Consider the following 17,361-nt stretch of genomic DNA (forward strand, 5'->3'; position numbering starts at 1 on the left):
GACAGGGGAGCAGTGCATATTACATGAGCCTGCACTTTCCCCCCTCCCTTCATGAATATGCCTCCCCGGTCACTCTATATGCCCCCTGCTGGCAGGCACATGCCCCCCGGTCACTCTATATGCCTCCCTGCTGACACGCACATGATAAAATAAGAAACACTTAACTCACCTTCCGATGATGGCTCCATGCTCCCAGCTCCTCCGTGGCATTTCCTGTGTCTGTGTTGACATCTGATTGTGTGATCAGCAGTGATGTCATCACTGTGTGCCCAGGTCACATGATAGGATGCCCAGGAAACAAGAAGCGCAACTGAGGAGCTGGGAGCACGGAGCCATCATCGGAAGGTGAGTTAAGTGTTTGTTATTTTATCATGTGCGTTCCAGCAGGGGGGCTTACAGTGACCGGGGGGCATGTGCGTGCCAGCAGGGGGTCATATAGTGACCAGAGGGGGCTATATCCAGGATGGGATGGGGGCAGTGATGTGTCAGCAGCATAGGGGGAGCAGTGGTGTGCAAGCAGCACAGGGGGTAGTGGTGTGCCAGCAGCACAGGGGGCAGTGGTGTGCTAGCAGCACAGGGGGTAGTGGTGTACCAGCAGCACAGGGAGGCAGTGGTGTGCCAGCAACACAGTGGGGGCAGTGGTGTGCCAGCAGCACAGGGGGGCAGTGGTGTGCCAGCAGCACAGGGGGGCAGTGGTGTGCCAGCAGCACATGGGGGGCAGTGGTGTGCCAGCAACACAGGGGGGGCAGTGGTGTGCCAGCAGCACAAGGGGTAGTGGTGTGCCAGCAGCACGGGGCAGTGGTTTGCCAGCAACACAGGGGGAGCAGTGGTGTGCCAGCAGTACAGGCAGTGGTGTGCCAGCAGCACAGGGGGAAGTGGTATGTCAGCAGCACGGGGGGCAGTGGTGAGCCAGCAGCACAGGGGGCAGTGGTATGCCAGCAGCATGGGGAAGGGGCAGTGGTGTGCCAGCAGCACAGGGGGGCAGTGGTGTACCAGCAGCACGGGGGGGGGGAATATGCCAGGATGGGGGTTATATAGATACCAGGATGAGGGACATATATATGATATGTAAGACGGACACTGGCATTATAAAACAGACCCCCATTTAACATAAAAAATTATTATTTTCTATTTTTCTTCACCAAATTTGGGGGTGCGTTTTATAATCAGGTGCGTCTTATAAAGCGAAAAATACGGTATTTAACTATTAATAAATAAATTAGATTGATCAATACATTAGGAACATGCGGCAGCAGTAACACTGCTGAAATTCACCGGCATTATGGCTGTGTGAATGAGGCCAAAGACTTAAAATGATTTTGAAATTACATGCAATTGTACTGCAGTTTTTATATAGTTCATATATTCATTCTTCCACAATGAGATACCAACAAATTAAAAACCTTCACAAATTTAATACTGATTAAATGTTTTGCTGACTAGGGGACCTGCACTAAGCATCTTGCGTGAGCACTGAAAACACTGGCCCGTAGATAATAGGCACTCACTGCTCTAGTTTCATGTGCTCTGTTAGTTTAATTAGTGCATGAAGAGTACTTTAATTGCACAAAAAAAGAGCAAAAGACAGTAGAGTTATTAGTAGCTGAAACTTCAATAAAGTACTATAGGATCAACAAGAGATAGATTCAGGCACCGAGATAAGTATCATTACTTATTCAAGGCTCTATGTGCTATTTACAGAGAGGAATTTGTAGCAGCACTAATGAATCTAGGGAATGGTATATAAAAAGTAACTATTAAATGCAATGGAGTATCTGTGGCCTAGAATACAAAACAATGGCAAAACTCCCACTCAGAAATTTTCATATGCATTTGATTGCTTCTCATCTGTCAAGACGTTTTTTTCTTAGATATCTCTGTTTTGGGGAAAGCTCCCCAAGGGGCTCGTCACTCAGTATTCCAGAATACCCTTTATTCACTGTACGAACAGGTAGATTGGCTTTTCAAAACCCAAACAATGCAAGATGCTAAAATGGCACACTGATTTTAGTGTACTATGTTTCGATTGCTTACTGTTTTCTTCGTGTTAGTTTGCAGTCGGTGAGTGAGAACACTCTTGGTCACATTCACAGGCAGCAAGTCTATACCTGTGAATATCATCCAGCTTAAAATATGATTAGTTACTATATATAAGGGACTATAGGCTGTGAATGTAAGCAAGATCATTTTCATTCACTGATGGATAACGTATATCGAGAAAATAAGAAATTAAAAAGTAAATAACAATCAGATTGAAATAGTGTGTAGGCTTTATTAAAGAATGCACTTTTGGGGAGCCTTTTTTTAATGTAACGCATGCATTTTCATTTAAAAATCACTTTTGCAATTGGTTTTTATAAAGAAAAAATGGTGTACTTTTTAGTTTCTGTCATTTGCATCCATAGTACATAACAAGCTGCAGAATGCTGTTCCCTGTCAAGCACTGTATATCAGAGAACTCTCCTGGCAGCTTTATCTCAAGCAGTTCCTTAGCAATCACTTCAACTCACATATGATTGAATCAAAGCTGAACTTTGATTTGACTAGAATTAAGCTTAGTCTATTGCTCAGAAAAAATACAGAAGCCACTAGAAATAGAGGGGATTTTGCTGTGAACAGCATTCAGCAGCTTGCTATGTACCTTGAAACATAGAAGCTACAGAAGATAAACTGTACAATATTCTTTATGAAAGCAATTACAAAAGTTATTTAAAGGTGAAAATGACTGCATTTAATTATAAAAAAAAGTCCCACCTCGCCAAAAAAGTACACATTGCCTTTAAGCTAGAACCTCTTTAACCCTTCAAAAGTTTATTCAAATTTTTACAATATATTCCGCAATCTTATAAGAGTTTACTAGATGTAAAAATTGTTCTACGTTGTTTGAACAGCTTAATTTTTATATTATTTTTAAAAGTAGTACTATTTTTTATGATTTTTAACAGTGGCATTATTTTCTTCAGCTATAATATCAAATGCAGCCAGTTGAACACAGTAGAACTATTATTAAATATAATGGATTGCACAAAAAGCCATTTATTTAGATCATAAAGGGTAAAATTGACATACATTCAGACTTATGGGTGGATTAATTAACACTGGGTTGTACACGCCAGTATTAATTAATGGGCGTTGGAGGGTTAGACGTACTGAATTCATTACGTGGTGCACTTAATGAATTTGGCACATCTTCATAGTGGCGTACACATCTGTACAACACATCATGCTAATCTAGTCAGGTGGGAGGGTGCTGCCATGCTCCACCCACGTAAGCGGAGCTATCCAGGCCTGACATGAAAACGTGTTGTTCAAAAAAATTGGAAATTTTCAAACTATTTTATGCCAGAAAACTGGTATTAACACTTTGATTATTCAGTCACATTTTCATGGAAAGAAGTAAAAAGAAGTAAAAAAAGAGTAAGCATTGTGATCACAGTAGTAGAGAGAGATTCATCATCCCTATGATATCATAACTGAGAAATGCCAAGGAAAAAGTTAAACAACTCTGTAGGTTTGACCTGAAGATTAACCTGCCATTTAGAATGACAACGGTTAATAAAAATTCCTATAAGAAGACATTATTCCTACTAGAAATGAATGACTTGAAGGCCACCTGTTGCTGTTCGTTGTTAGGGTACCGTCACACAGTGCCATTTTGATCGCTACGACGGTACGATTCGTGACGTTCTAGCGATATCGTTACGATATCGCAGTGTCTGACACGCAGCAGCGATCAGGGATCCTGCTGAGAATCGTACATCGTAGCAGATCGTATGGAACTTTCTTTCGTCGCTTGATCACCCGCTGACATCGCTGGATCGTTGTGTGTGACAGCGATCCAGCGATGTGTTCGCTTGTAACCAGGGTAAACATCGGGTAACTAAGCGCAGGGCCGCACTTAGTAACCCGATGTTTACCCTGGTTACCAGCGTAAACGTAAAAAAAACAAACAGTACATACTCACATTCCGGTGTCTGTCCTCCGGCATCTCAGCTTCTCTGCACTGTGAGCGCCGGCCAGCCGGAAAGCGAGCACAGCGGTGACGTCTGACGTCACCGCTGTGCTTTCCGGCCGCTGTGCTAAACAGTGCAGAGAAGCTGACACGCCGGAGGACAGACACCGGAATGTGAGTATGTACTGTTTTTTTTTTTTACGTTTACGCTGGTAACCAGGGTAAACATCGGGTTACTAAGCGCGGCCCTGCGCTTAGTAACCCGATGTTTACCCTGGTTACCCGGGGACTTCGGCATCGCTCCAGCGCCGTGATTGCAACGTGTGACCGCAGTCTACGACGCTGGAGCGATAATCATACGATCGCTGCGACGTCACGGATCGTGCCGTCGTAGCGATCAAAATGGTACAGTGTGATGGTACCCTTAGACTAATGATAAATTCGTCATCACAAAAAGACCAAGATACAATCATCACAATCACAAATGTAAGAAACTTTTCAGTAGTTAATGGATATTTGGATTCTATGCTCGCCAAGGAGCGGCTGCAAAGGATTTATTTGTGATGCTGTCACTTAACATTATTCTATAGATTCTGATATCTCCAGATTAAATTACAGCCAAACACTCTGATTAACCTTCATTAGCCTGGAAAGCCAAATTCAATTTAAAACTTCAATTGGCCACTTATTTGCTAAAAGAGATTAGAGAGGTTTATAATATCCCCAGATGACTAATTTATAATTCATGAATATGTATGGAAAACTTAAAGAAAAAAACTAGTTATACCAACTGCAGAAAATTTTAATGAGGTGCTCTCAGCAAGAAAGTAAAAGTAAACCACTAAACTGTATTCTTAGAGACTAATAAGTATGAACACAAGCTCCATTGTTACATTTTATGTTACCCTTAATTAGTGTACTTTTCTCTTTATAAAGAAAGGTACACTTTATGAGCTGTGACCATATCCATGTTCAGCATGGTTTCTCAACTATTTTCTCCTGGGCCTCACTAGTCACCATATGGTAATGCCTAGGTCTCACCTATCAACATATGAAAAAGAAAAAAAAATGTTTCAGATGGCAGCACTGTAAGGTTGGTAAAGGATGGAAACAATGAAGAACCCTCACCTGTTGAAGGTATGCTAGGAGCATAGCATTCAAAAAGACATGGAACAAAACAGGGGGTTACCAGATCTCTCCTTGCCAAGATCTTGGGTAAGGATTCAGAAAACAGAAGAATGTATACAGTGGTACTAGAATAATGGCAGTTGTTGGTTGGTGCTTAATCCACTACACCGGTCTCCAGGTGCAAATAAGAAGTAATTGAAGATGCAACACAATGCGTTTTGAAGATGCACAGTCTTCTTCGTCAGGTGTTACTTACCTAACAAAAAAGGGGGGTTCTTCTTCTAATCTCATTGTATTGCACCTTCACTAAAGTTCTATTTGCACCTGAAGACCATTGTAGCGGATTGAGCACCAGCCAACAGGTCCAATTAATCTAGTATCACTACTTCCATTAGGCTTCACCGATGGCCTAAGTAGATGCTAAAATAAAAATTTGCTTAATGCTTCATTATCTTCATCAACAACTCATGGGAGCTCCATCAGAATCACTCTCCTCTCAGTTTGTAAAGGACTGAAGAAAAATCTTGGTACCCAAGTTTATGAGTTAATGAATATTGGTTCTTGGCCAAAATGTTGCATATCCCAAACATTAAGTCTTTCAAAAATCTTTTATTAAAGGGGTATTCTAAAAGGAAGAGATTATTAACTGACCTCATGATATGCGATAACTTCTAGATTGATGAGAGTCCGTCCATTGTGACCCTCACTGATCACCAGTTTGGGGCACTTTTATATTAAGAATGAAGCGGCAATGCACATGTTCGACTGAAGCTACATTCATTGCCTATGGAACTACGGTAGAAAGCAGAGGACGGCCCTCCAGGTATGATAGAAATAACTGAGTGATCTACTTGGCTGTTTCCATTAGTGTCAAAGAGTCTTAATAAAGCAGCACTGTCGCATAGGAGCCCCTTCCAGTGAGTCCCAGCAGTAGCTGGATATTTAACGTAAAAAGATTTTCAAGTTATTGATTAAACATGTGGGAAGTATAACGTCAGGAATCGTTATAGTACAGTATGTAATATGCACACTGTTGGGATTCCACTCTGACCATTTGATCAGATGTCAAGTGTCTGTTCACCTGCAACTTTCATACTTGATCACTTCTCAATCATTTTCTTTTCCTGCTTTTCTGTATGGAACACAGAGAAGCAAAGGAGAAGCAGGCTGGCACAAAAGCACACGTATGAAAATAGCAAAGAGCAGTTACACCGCGACCAATCAAACTGTCAAACAGAGCTAATATTATTCATCGTTGGAATTACTGATGTTTTTTTGTGTATATGTTTAATTTATGCTGATTTAAGGTTGATGACGGAGTGTGATCTTTGTGGTTTCCTTCATCTTTACAGCTTTAAAGAGTTAATTAAGTGACCTCACAGTGGACCTTACCCTATATTGTATATATATAGTTAGATATTAGAGGGAATATTATGATCATAATTACATCAATTACCTTGATATAATTAGTTTTCTAAAAAAACAACAACACACAATTCATAGAGAAACAGAAATATCTGACACTTCTGTCTGTTCTGCATAAACAAGTCCTAACAATTACTGCAGTTTTTTTCTCTCCGAATGCCTGGGTGATTTGATTGCTTGCTAGTATCAGTCTTCTTTTCTTTATACAATCTATTTTAATTGAGGCAAGTATCACAACTAGACCTTGGGAGCGTTTCCCAGCTAATATGTTATATGTACGTCTCAGACGCGGTGTGCACTGAACCAAACCTTACGCAATGCTCTAAAACTTGGCTCATTTATTATACATGTAAATGCTGAGCGATGAAATATGCATTACTTACATGCTTCCAGTGGCAGAACTGCTGTCAGTAAACAGAGAACCATTAGTCCTTTCCATATGTGCCAACCTTAGAAAAAAAAGAGACCGATGCTTCCAATAAATAACACATAATCCACACCAAAGTCTTACTTATCAAGTTTGAAAGCATTTTTTTTACTGTTAAATGATAAACTTTTTTAGCTATTTGAAAGAGTGGTGTGACTTTTTACTCCAGAGAACAATATGACTTTCAAACATATTGACTTTTTTTGAGTTATTACTGCTAAATCTGTTACCTTTCATTCTTATGTTAGAGTAACCAAGAGGGTTAGAACGGGTCATAAGGAAAAGAATCAAAGCGCTCTATACTGCATTCTACAAACAAAAATATGTGACTGATGGCACTACCATGACAAATACGTAAGGTATTTTATCTGTTTCATGCTTGTTATCTCTCATCTCTGCAAAATATGTATCATGACTAAAGGTACCGTCACATTAAGCGACGCTGCAGCGATAGCGACAACGATGCCGATCGCTGCAGCGTCGCTGTGTGGTCGCTGGAGAGCTGTCACACAGACCGCTCTCCAGCGACCAACGATACCGAGGTCCCCGGGTAACCAGGGTAAACATCGGCAGGCGCTAGAGCCGAATGCACTGCACAACTGCAAAAAAAGAGCGCCCAACTGTGGGCAAAGCATACAGCACATCATTGCGCATGCGCCGGTTTTTCACTGTAACCTCTGTGCCCCGGAAGTCTCGATATAAAATTTGCATACCGAGACTTCAGGGGCACAGAGGTTACAATTAGTGTTGAGCATTCCGATACTGCAAATATCGGCTATCGCCCGATATTCGCTGTATCGGAATTCTGATACCGAGTTCCGATATTTTTACGATATCGGATCCCGGAATTGGAAGTTCCCATAGTGCAATAATGCACAATAATGGGGTCTGTGCAGCCTCTCGGGGGTCTGTGCGGCCTGCCGGGGGGTCTGTGCGGCCTGCCGGGGGTCTGTGTGGCCTGCCGGAGGTCTGTGCGGGCCTGCGGGAGGTCTGTGCGGGCCTGCGGGGGGACTGTGCTGCCTGCCGGGGCGTCTGTGTGGGCTGCCTGGGGTCTTTGTGTCTGTGCAGGCATCGTCCGATGGGACTACAAGTCCCATCAGACGATGCCTGCTACAATGACAGTGATTGACACATCAGCCAATGATGGGACAGTAGTAGTCCCATCATCCGGCTAATGTGTTGAATGTAAAAAAAATAAATAAATGCTACATACATGCTACATACATACTACACACATACAACATACTACATACATGCTACATACATACAACATACATGCTACATACATACAACATGCTACATACATACTACATGCTACATACATACTACATGCTACATACAACATACATACTACATGCTACATACATACTACATGCTACATACATACAACATACATACTACATGCTACATACATACTACATGCTACATACATACAACATACATACTACATGCTACATACATACAACATGCTACATACTTACTACATGCTACATACATACAACATACATACCACATGCTACATACATGCTACATACATACTACATGCTACATACATACAACATACATGCTACATACATACATACTACATGTTACACACATACTACATGCTACATACATACTACACACATACTACATGCTACATACATACTACATACATACCACATGCTACATACATGCTACATACATACTACATGCTACATACATACTACATACATACGACATACATACTACATGCTACATACATACTACATACAATACATTCATACATTACATACAATACATACATACAGACATACTGTACATTAAACATAGATTTCATACTCACCATTACTTTGTTTCCCGAAGCCAGTGTCATCTGTAAAAAAGATTAAAATAACAAACAACCAATATACTCCCTGTCCGCAGAGATCCACGAGTGTACCACTCGTGCGCAGGCGCAGTGTGCAAGCCTGGCTGGGACATCAGACGGCCAGAGCTTACTGCGTCTGCGCAGGACACCAGTACACAGCGCAGGCGCCGGTTTTGAAACGATAACAGCGCTGAGGGGGCGGCGCCGAAAGCGCAGGAAGATTGGAGTGACGGCAGAGGAGCTGGCCAAGCTGGGTGAGGACCCGCCTACCTGGCTAGAGACAGGAATTGTGGCTAAGTATAAAAACGCTTTATTTGGGGTATACTTGAACCTAAAACTAAAAGAGCCAACTTGTTAGAATGCAGCTTTACTGCTGCACCAGGTGGCTCTTTTAGTTTATAACGGCAGGAGGGGGGTGACAGTGGCCCTTTAAGCTGGGTTAATAACAGAGAGGCGTCAATAAGACGCCTATCCATTATTAATCCAATACTAGTAAAGGGTTACTAAAACACACACACACATTAGGAAAAAGTATTTTAATATTCTTCATTTCACCATACTTACCATACTTCAGCGCCTGCAAAAAACGTAAAATAATAAACCGTATACTACCTGTCCGCCGTAGTCCAATTAATAACGAGGGTCCCACGACGATCTCCCCTATAAAACAGTGACATCGGGTGATGTCACTGCTCTATAGGACCCTCAGTGACACACTGACAGGAGACAATGGCTCCTGCAGTGCATCACTGAGGTTACTATAGTTCAAAGTCTCACTTTATGGCAATGGCACAGCAATGGCATAAAGTGAGACTAGGGACTATTTTTTTTTTTTTTTTACAGCGGCGGAGGAATACAGTGGCGGAAGGATACCTTCCTCTCGTCATTGTGTTCCTGGAGCCCCTAGAGAGCGGTCGCGTCAGCTGATGCTGCCGTTCTCCACGGGAGATCGTCGTGTGACACTCGTGGATTTCTGCGGACAGGGAGTATATTGGTTGTTTGTTATTTTAATCTTTCTTTTACAGATGACACTGGCTTCGGGGAACAAAGTGACAAGAAATGGTGAGTATGAAATCTATGTTTAATGTACTGTATGTATGTAATGTATGAATGTATTGTATGTAGTATGTATGTATGTAGTATGCATGTAGTATGTATGTAGCATGTAGTATGTATGTAGTATGTATGTATGTAGTATGTAGCATGTAGTATGTATGTAGCATGTATTATGTATGTATGTAGCATGTATGTAGCATGTAGTATGTATGTAGCATGTATGTAGTATGTTGTATGTATGTAGTATGTATGTAGCATGTATGTGGCATGTATGTAGTATGTTGTATGTATGTAGCATGTATGTAGCATGTATGTAGTATGTATGTAGTATGTATGTAGCATATATGTAGTATTTATTTTTTTACATTCAACACATTAGCCGGATGATGGGACTACTAGTGTCCCATCATTGGCTAATGTGTCAATCACTGTCATTGTAGCAGGCATCGTCCGATGGGACTTGTAGTCCCATCGGACGATGCCTGCACAGACACAAAGACCCCAGGCAGCCCGCACAGACCCCCCGGCAGGCAGCACAGACCCCCGAGAGGCCGCACAGACCCCCCGCAGGCCCGCACAGACCTCCGGCAGGCCGCACAGACCCCCGAGAGGCCCCACAGACCCCCCGCAGGCCGCACAGACCCCCGAGAGGCCGCACAGACCCCATTATAGTGCATTATTGCACTATGGGACCTTCCGATTCCGGGATCCAATATCGGAACTCGGTATCGGAATTCCGATACAGCGAATATCGGGCGATACCCGATAGTTGCAGTATCGGAATGCTCAACACTAATTGTAATCTCTGTGCCCCTGAACTCTCGGTATGCAAATTTGCATATCGAGACTTCCGGGGCACAGAGGTTACAGTGAAAAACCGGCGCATGCGCAATGATGTGCTGTATGCTCTGCCCACAGTTGGGCAAAGCATACTGCGCAGGCACGAGAGGAGACTTTAATGCGCATGCGCGTAATACTACGCCAACGCCGGGAAGAAATTTCTTAGGGAAAAGTAAGACGTGAGGGAGAAACAGCGATTTGGCTACGCCCATCGTACCGGACCGGGGTGATTGACAGCCGAAAACGGTGGGTTTACTAAGGTATTATGGCAGCAAAGGTGGGGAATCAGGCGATAATAAAGGCACTATTGTAAAGCACAGCTCAGGCCCTATTGAATGCTATTTTTAGCTCATATTGTAAAAACGGGGTGACAGGTTCCCTTTAATATATTTTCTCTGAAATGCCAAAGCTCTTCAGAGGAAAAATATCTAAATATATCTAGCAGGACAGCATGAATCAGGTGCCAGGTTTACTTTAAGAAGTTTAGTCTTCATTTATGGAGGCTAACTATGCTTCCAAAACCAATAAAGTACATTAAAGGCATTAGGTTTCATTCATCAAAGCTTTCACGTCAAAATTCTGGTGTAAGAGATTTGAAAAGTCGCAAAATGTAAGCGCAATTTAGAGTTACACCAAAGTTTTGTGACTTTTGGCGCTTTAATGGCAGTTTCTCCTATCTCTGATAAAATGAGCCGACCTGGGGTGGGGCAGGGGCACGGCAGCTGCGTGATGTCACAGCTTGTCTAATTAATGACAAGCTGTAGTGTTCCCTATGCCAGAAATCTCACTCCATTGCCTGACAAGAATTGGATTTCTAACATTGAGAAAGCGGAGGCATACAACACTCATTAGATGCTCCAGATTCATGAAGAGACATGCATCTCTTCATTAATCAGGAGTGTCTGACTCCAGCACACCACCTCATCAAGAATGGCATGAACAATGCCTGTTGAACAATGCCTGTCTTGATTAATCGGGCCCTATGTCTCATAAATAAAAATCCTTATTATATGCCCTATTATGTTATATAGGGGGTCCCCACTTCTTAGAAACCCATGTAGCAGCCAGAGCAGAGAATGGCTCTTTGCATTACACAGCTGGTCATTGATAAAAAGAAGTCCAATATACTGTAGCTTAACCCAGCTGATGGCTGGAAATGGGGGGAGCCCAAACTATTAACTACAATGTAAATATTTGGCTTTTGAACTGAGATTAAAAATGTCTTCTTACAATTAGCGAACACAAAACTATTCATTAAAAAAGCATTCCATCATTGTGAGTTTGCAAGCAATAGGAATCTACACCTTTAATTTTCTTTCAGCATCATTAATCATTTCTGAGGCTCAGGAGGTAAATTGGATTTCAACTATGTGTTCCTGCTTTGAAGTAAACTTCTTGAACAGTTATGTCGTGATGATCGGCAAACAAATTTCTTTCTTTTTAATAAATATGTAAATAAGTGTGGAGTTTCAGCTTTGTAGAAAACAGCAGAATATCTGCCTCTGTACCCTCTTCTATACACTTCTGCTCAAACTGAATTGAAGATGACAATCTTGTCAGAGATGCAAATCATACATGTATAACTAGAGATCAAAGCCTTTTTCTTCTAACTTGTGAGGTTTCCAGCTTTTAAAACATTTCTGCACAATGTAAACTCTTAATGACTAATGTGCCCGAGTTAACTGCAGAATATTACAGATTAATTGCAACTAGTAATATCCATGGTATGTGTAGACCGGAAATGACTGTGTATGCGTTTGCTTACACACACAAACACACACATCTACATAGTCATTTCATGTTCTAGGTGTGCATAGGGACTGAAAAGTGTTGATTCTTTAAGTAAAGTTAAATTTTTCAAGTTTTAGAGTATGGGGAATTATCCATAACGCTGTATATGGAGAAACTTGGAATATGGGCCAGGGGTTAGAGGTAAATGAGCTTGTGTTAGACAAAAAAAATGTTCAAGCGCTCAGAAGCCAAGTCTACACTCATCAGAATTAAATTTGGGTGTTACAAATCATAATGTAGGTTCCCCAAGATGAGATGAAATCTATCTCTACTTTGTTCATAAACTATATTTCGATTTTGTAGGTTTTGTCAATTTTTATGTGTTTTAATAACCTGTATCAATTTTGTTATGTATGTTTTTGTATATTTTTGTCTTTGATATATCAGTAAACTATATAAATGTATGTAGTCATTGTGTAAAAACCTTTTTTGTCTTCACATCTTAGAACAAACTGTAAAACGTATCTTACCACCTTAAGAAGACCTCATTGGATCGATTTGGTTATGAATGGGGGTATCAGAACACAGACTCTCCCAATAATGTGTTAGATATCTTTAAGGTTAACTTTAAAAGTATTTTATGAAGCCATTCCCGAAAATGCAGTCCCTGAGATTCAGGTAGCGGAACACATAGGAATGCATTACAAAGTTTATGCAATCAACTTCTAATTTCAAGTGAAACAACTGTAATTTTCCTGTTGAAAGCATACTACTGCAACCAATGCTTACCGGCTGGCATACTGCTCTATCCTGGAATGTGTATCATCGTCAAAAAGTTCAGGGGACTGCAAAGGACTAGAACACATAAAAAAATAAGGCATGGATTAAATAAAAGCATATTCCTATAAGCTGCTGAGTGTGGAATATTACAGAGAATGAAATAAATAGCGAGACTCGGGGAGCTCGACATAGACATTATACTCACTCAAACTGTTCAGGCCATATGCTGATGAGCGTGATAGGGCTGTAAAAGAACAAGAAGGAAACCAAGAGAGAAAAAAAAACTTTAATGTCAAAATAGTGACAGGCGAAAAGCCAAAAAGCCCAAATCCTTTTTAATGCCCAAGAGAGTGATAAAGACAGAAGCTCCAGTGCAGGTTTCCTGGCAGACTGCTGGAAAGCACTCAAAACATCCTGCAGGAGTAACGCAGAACATTTGTGATTTTTTTTTTGCAGCCCAAGGTAATCTCATTGAGGATAACTGCTATAATAAATCTTTTTCTTAACAAATGTGCCAGGAATTGCAATGAGGTTCAATGGAGCTTGAAGCTAGGTCAGAAGAGCCTCTTTGTGCCAGGAGATAATAGCCGTGTAGAACAATACAGAGGAAACCAGAAGCGTGTCCAAGGCAATAACGGAGAATATCATTTAGGTATATGTAAAGTTCTGTTATTAAGAACCACCCTGCAGACATTGCTGAATCTCACTGTATAGATCATCATATGCTATTAATAGGGGAACTCGGCTTGTGTCAAACAGATCTTTTTTCTGCCACTTAAACTGTTCACATACATAGAAATTAATGAAAACCTGTCATTAGGTTCATGCTGCCTGTGGTTCAGGCAGCACAACTGAAGTCAAGAATGCTTTACACTGAAAAGCTGCAGACCTGACTATTCCGGCTAGGTCCCTAGGTGATGACAGCTCTCTCCCATGTATTAACATAGAGAAAGATCTGACAATCAACTGGAGCGGGGTGGGGAGAAGCCGGTTTGGGGCTGCATCGGACTCTCTATCTCTCTCTATAGTCAGTAGCTGTCATTTCAAATTATGGCTTCTCTGAGACATCACCCCTACATTTCAGGAAAACATATGCTTGGCTGTAATCAGGCAGCTAGGTTCTGATTCACTCTGCCTATGCTTCGAGCAGCATGAATATAGTGACAGGTTCCCTTCAAGTAAATTAATGAATCAATGTAAATCAATATTTCTAGTGATTATCATAGAAAAGAAAACTACTTTTCTATCATTTTGAAATGTACTAAAAATCCGCTAACGATTCAAATCACACTTGCCTACAAACAATTTTAGCTTTTTAATGTCCTAAATTATTTCCAATAGGATTTTTTTTATTATGGTGAAAATTTGGGGCCGGTAATCATATATACAGACATGCTTTTTTCTAATGAGTTGAGCAGTATAGTTTGTTGCAATGAGCTTTTCTTCAGACTCAAAGATTAATTTGATGGATCTGTTATGATCCATTCCCGCAACCAGTCACTTCAATTGATCCTTCGGGTTTCTGTTTTTTACTGGATAGAACACAACATGCTACACTAATTTGGCTATTAAATATTAGAAAGTTAAAAAAAACCTGACGAAGTAAAAAAACAAACAAGCATGACCGGGAAGAAATGTAGGAACAGAAAACAAAACCTGAAGGACCCAATTAAATTCAATAGGACCTGTTAGACCTGGGGTTTAGACCTTTATAAATGGATCAGCCATGGATCAGGGAACCTGTCAGCTGATACATGCTGCCCAAACCGTAGACGGCATGTATCAGCCACTGACAGTATGATCACAGCCATGTGTGTTTGTCTATGGAAAATATACTTTTAATATCCGCCAGGGACTGAGCAGCGATATTGACTGGTCGTATTGACGAGTACCCGGCAGCTTCTCCCCACCCGCTGACAGAGACTGACGAGCTTCTATCCATATCCGCATGCCTGTAAGACTAATCAGTAGCAAGGCTGGGTCCCCGGTGGCTTTTAAACATATGTTTCCTCTGAAACGCCGCAGCATTTCAATGACAAACATACATGGCTGTGAATGTACATCCAGTGACTGATACGTGATGCCCGCAGTTTGGAACCTGTAATACAGTTTTAAATAAAAACCCTTACAAAAATGTAAAAAAATCATCAAACAATACATCAAATTGTCGTATAAATGAGACAAATATAACATTTTAATATATTGAAAAATATGATATTAGAAATTAATTTTCTAATAAAGAAAATGTTTTTAACTGAAAAATTGTATCTAATTGTCTTTATATCAGGAAAATTAATTGCGCTATCAGTCTTTATAATCTCTATCTATAGTAAGGTAATAATTGGGGCACGGGGTAGAGAATACAGACAGATTTATTACTGTCATGATAGACAGCTACTGAGAATCTTATTAGTTCAAGAGCTTATCTTTGTAGCTCGATTGGGAATTTATGTAGGAAGTTGGTGAAAAAAATATTTTTAAGGTTAGAGATAAAGTTTCACATCTTTAAAGTTGACTCAAGTTCTGGTTTCCATATTTTTACATCTTTAAACTATAGGTATACAAAATATCAAAACTATAATCCAAAGTTTGGAATGCGAAGGAACGTTTGATTTACATTTCTGGTAGGACAAAGAAATATCTTTTTTACAGTTAATACATTATCCTTTCATCCTGTGAATTTCAAAAACTTGACAAGAAAACCTGGATATTTTCTCTTCCATTTTGACCTTTTCCAGCCAAAGAGTTAATAGTAGGGGCTAAATTTCATTTTTACGTGCCAGTTTTACGGAACAAGTTGGCTGCATCAGTTTAATGGCTAACAATCGTTACCTCTAAGGGTACCGTTACACTAAACTATTTACCAACGATCACGACCAGCGATACGACCTGGCCGTGATCGTTGGTAAGTCGTTGTGTGGTCACTGGAGAGCTGTCACACAGACAGCTCTCCAGCGACCAACGATGCCGAAGTCCCCGGGTAACCAGGGTAAACATCGGGTTACTAAGCGCAGGGCCGCGCTTAGTAACCCGATGTTTACCCTGGTTACCATTGTAAATGTAAAAAAACCAAAAACACTACATACTCACATTCCGGTGACTGTCACGTCCCTCGCCATCAGCTTCCCGCACTGACTGTGTCAGTGCCGGCCGTAAAGCACAGCACAGCGGTGACGTCACCGCTGTGCTCTGCTTTTACTTTACGGCCGGCGCTCACAGTCAGTGCGGGAAGCTGACGGCGAGGGACGTGGCAGACATCAGAAGGTGAGTATGTAGTGTGTTTTTTTTTTTACATTTACAATAGTAACCAGGGTAAACATCGGGTTACTAAGCGCGGCCCTGTGCTTAGTAACCCGATGTTTACCCTGGTTACAAGCGAACACATCGCTGGATCGGCGTCACACACACCGATCCAGCGATGACAGCGGGAGATCCAGCGACGAAAGAAAGTTTCAAACGATCTGCTACGACGTACGATTCTCAGCGGGGTCCCTGATCGCAGTAGCGTGTCAGACACAGCGAGATCGTATGTATATCGCTGGAACGTCACGGATCGTGCCGTCGTAGCGACCAAAGTGCCACTGTGAGACGGTACCCTAAGGCATAAGCTAGCAGGTGACTTACGTCTCCATGTTATCTCCCTCAAGGACAGTCTGCACCGGTAGGTAGCCTAATCTTGGATGTTTGTCAAAGTACTTCTTGGAACGGAACTTGTTTTTCAGCACCTTTGTGAAATCTCGAACATCTTCCCCTGATGTTGTCTAGAGAGAGAGGAAAAAAAAGAATCAAACATTTATACATAGCAGATGTAATTTTTCAGTTTATTGGCTTATTGCCATTTTCCATTGTATCATCTGGGACCTATTGCACTACATGAATTCGGAAGATGGAGTAATTTAAATAATGAAAGTTTGGCAGGAGTTGTCCTCCAGCCTAGCAGATTGACAGCGTTCCACTAAATCTGCATAATAATTAACACAGAAGTTTGACTTCTGGACAAAAAATAGAATGACAAACTCTGGCACCAGCCCAATCTCCAGAAGGGAAAAAAAGCAAGTATTTAACAAAAAGGAAATGCAATTAACACCTAGCACACCAAGTAAGAATTTGATCCCTTAAATAGGACATACTATGGTAATCAAATGGTGGCGTTTAAACCAAGTCTAAGAATGC

General features: G+C 41.2%; 1 protein-coding gene across 5 annotated transcripts in view; it reads right to left on the bottom strand.

Moving 5' to 3' along the window:
* UTRN (utrophin) overlaps positions 1 to 17,361 on the bottom strand; it is an 846,507-nt gene that overhangs the window by 33,050 nt on the left and 796,096 nt on the right. For all 5 annotated transcript variants that reach the window (XM_077283030.1, XM_077283029.1, XM_077283032.1 and 2 more), the window contains 4 exons: positions 16,813 to 16,949; positions 13,394 to 13,432; positions 13,198 to 13,263; positions 6,889 to 6,954 (listed from right to left, as the gene is read on the bottom strand). In XM_077283030.1, the coding sequence (XP_077139145.1) occupies positions 6,889 to 6,954; positions 13,198 to 13,263; positions 13,394 to 13,432; positions 16,813 to 16,949 (308 nt within the window). The remainder of the gene's footprint in view (positions 1 to 6,888; positions 6,955 to 13,197; positions 13,264 to 13,393; positions 13,433 to 16,812; positions 16,950 to 17,361) is intronic.

Source organism: Ranitomeya variabilis, chromosome 2 (genome assembly GCF_051348905.1).
Source record: "Ranitomeya variabilis isolate aRanVar5 chromosome 2, aRanVar5.hap1, whole genome shotgun sequence".
NCBI lineage: Eukaryota > Metazoa > Chordata > Amphibia > Anura > Dendrobatidae > Ranitomeya > Ranitomeya variabilis.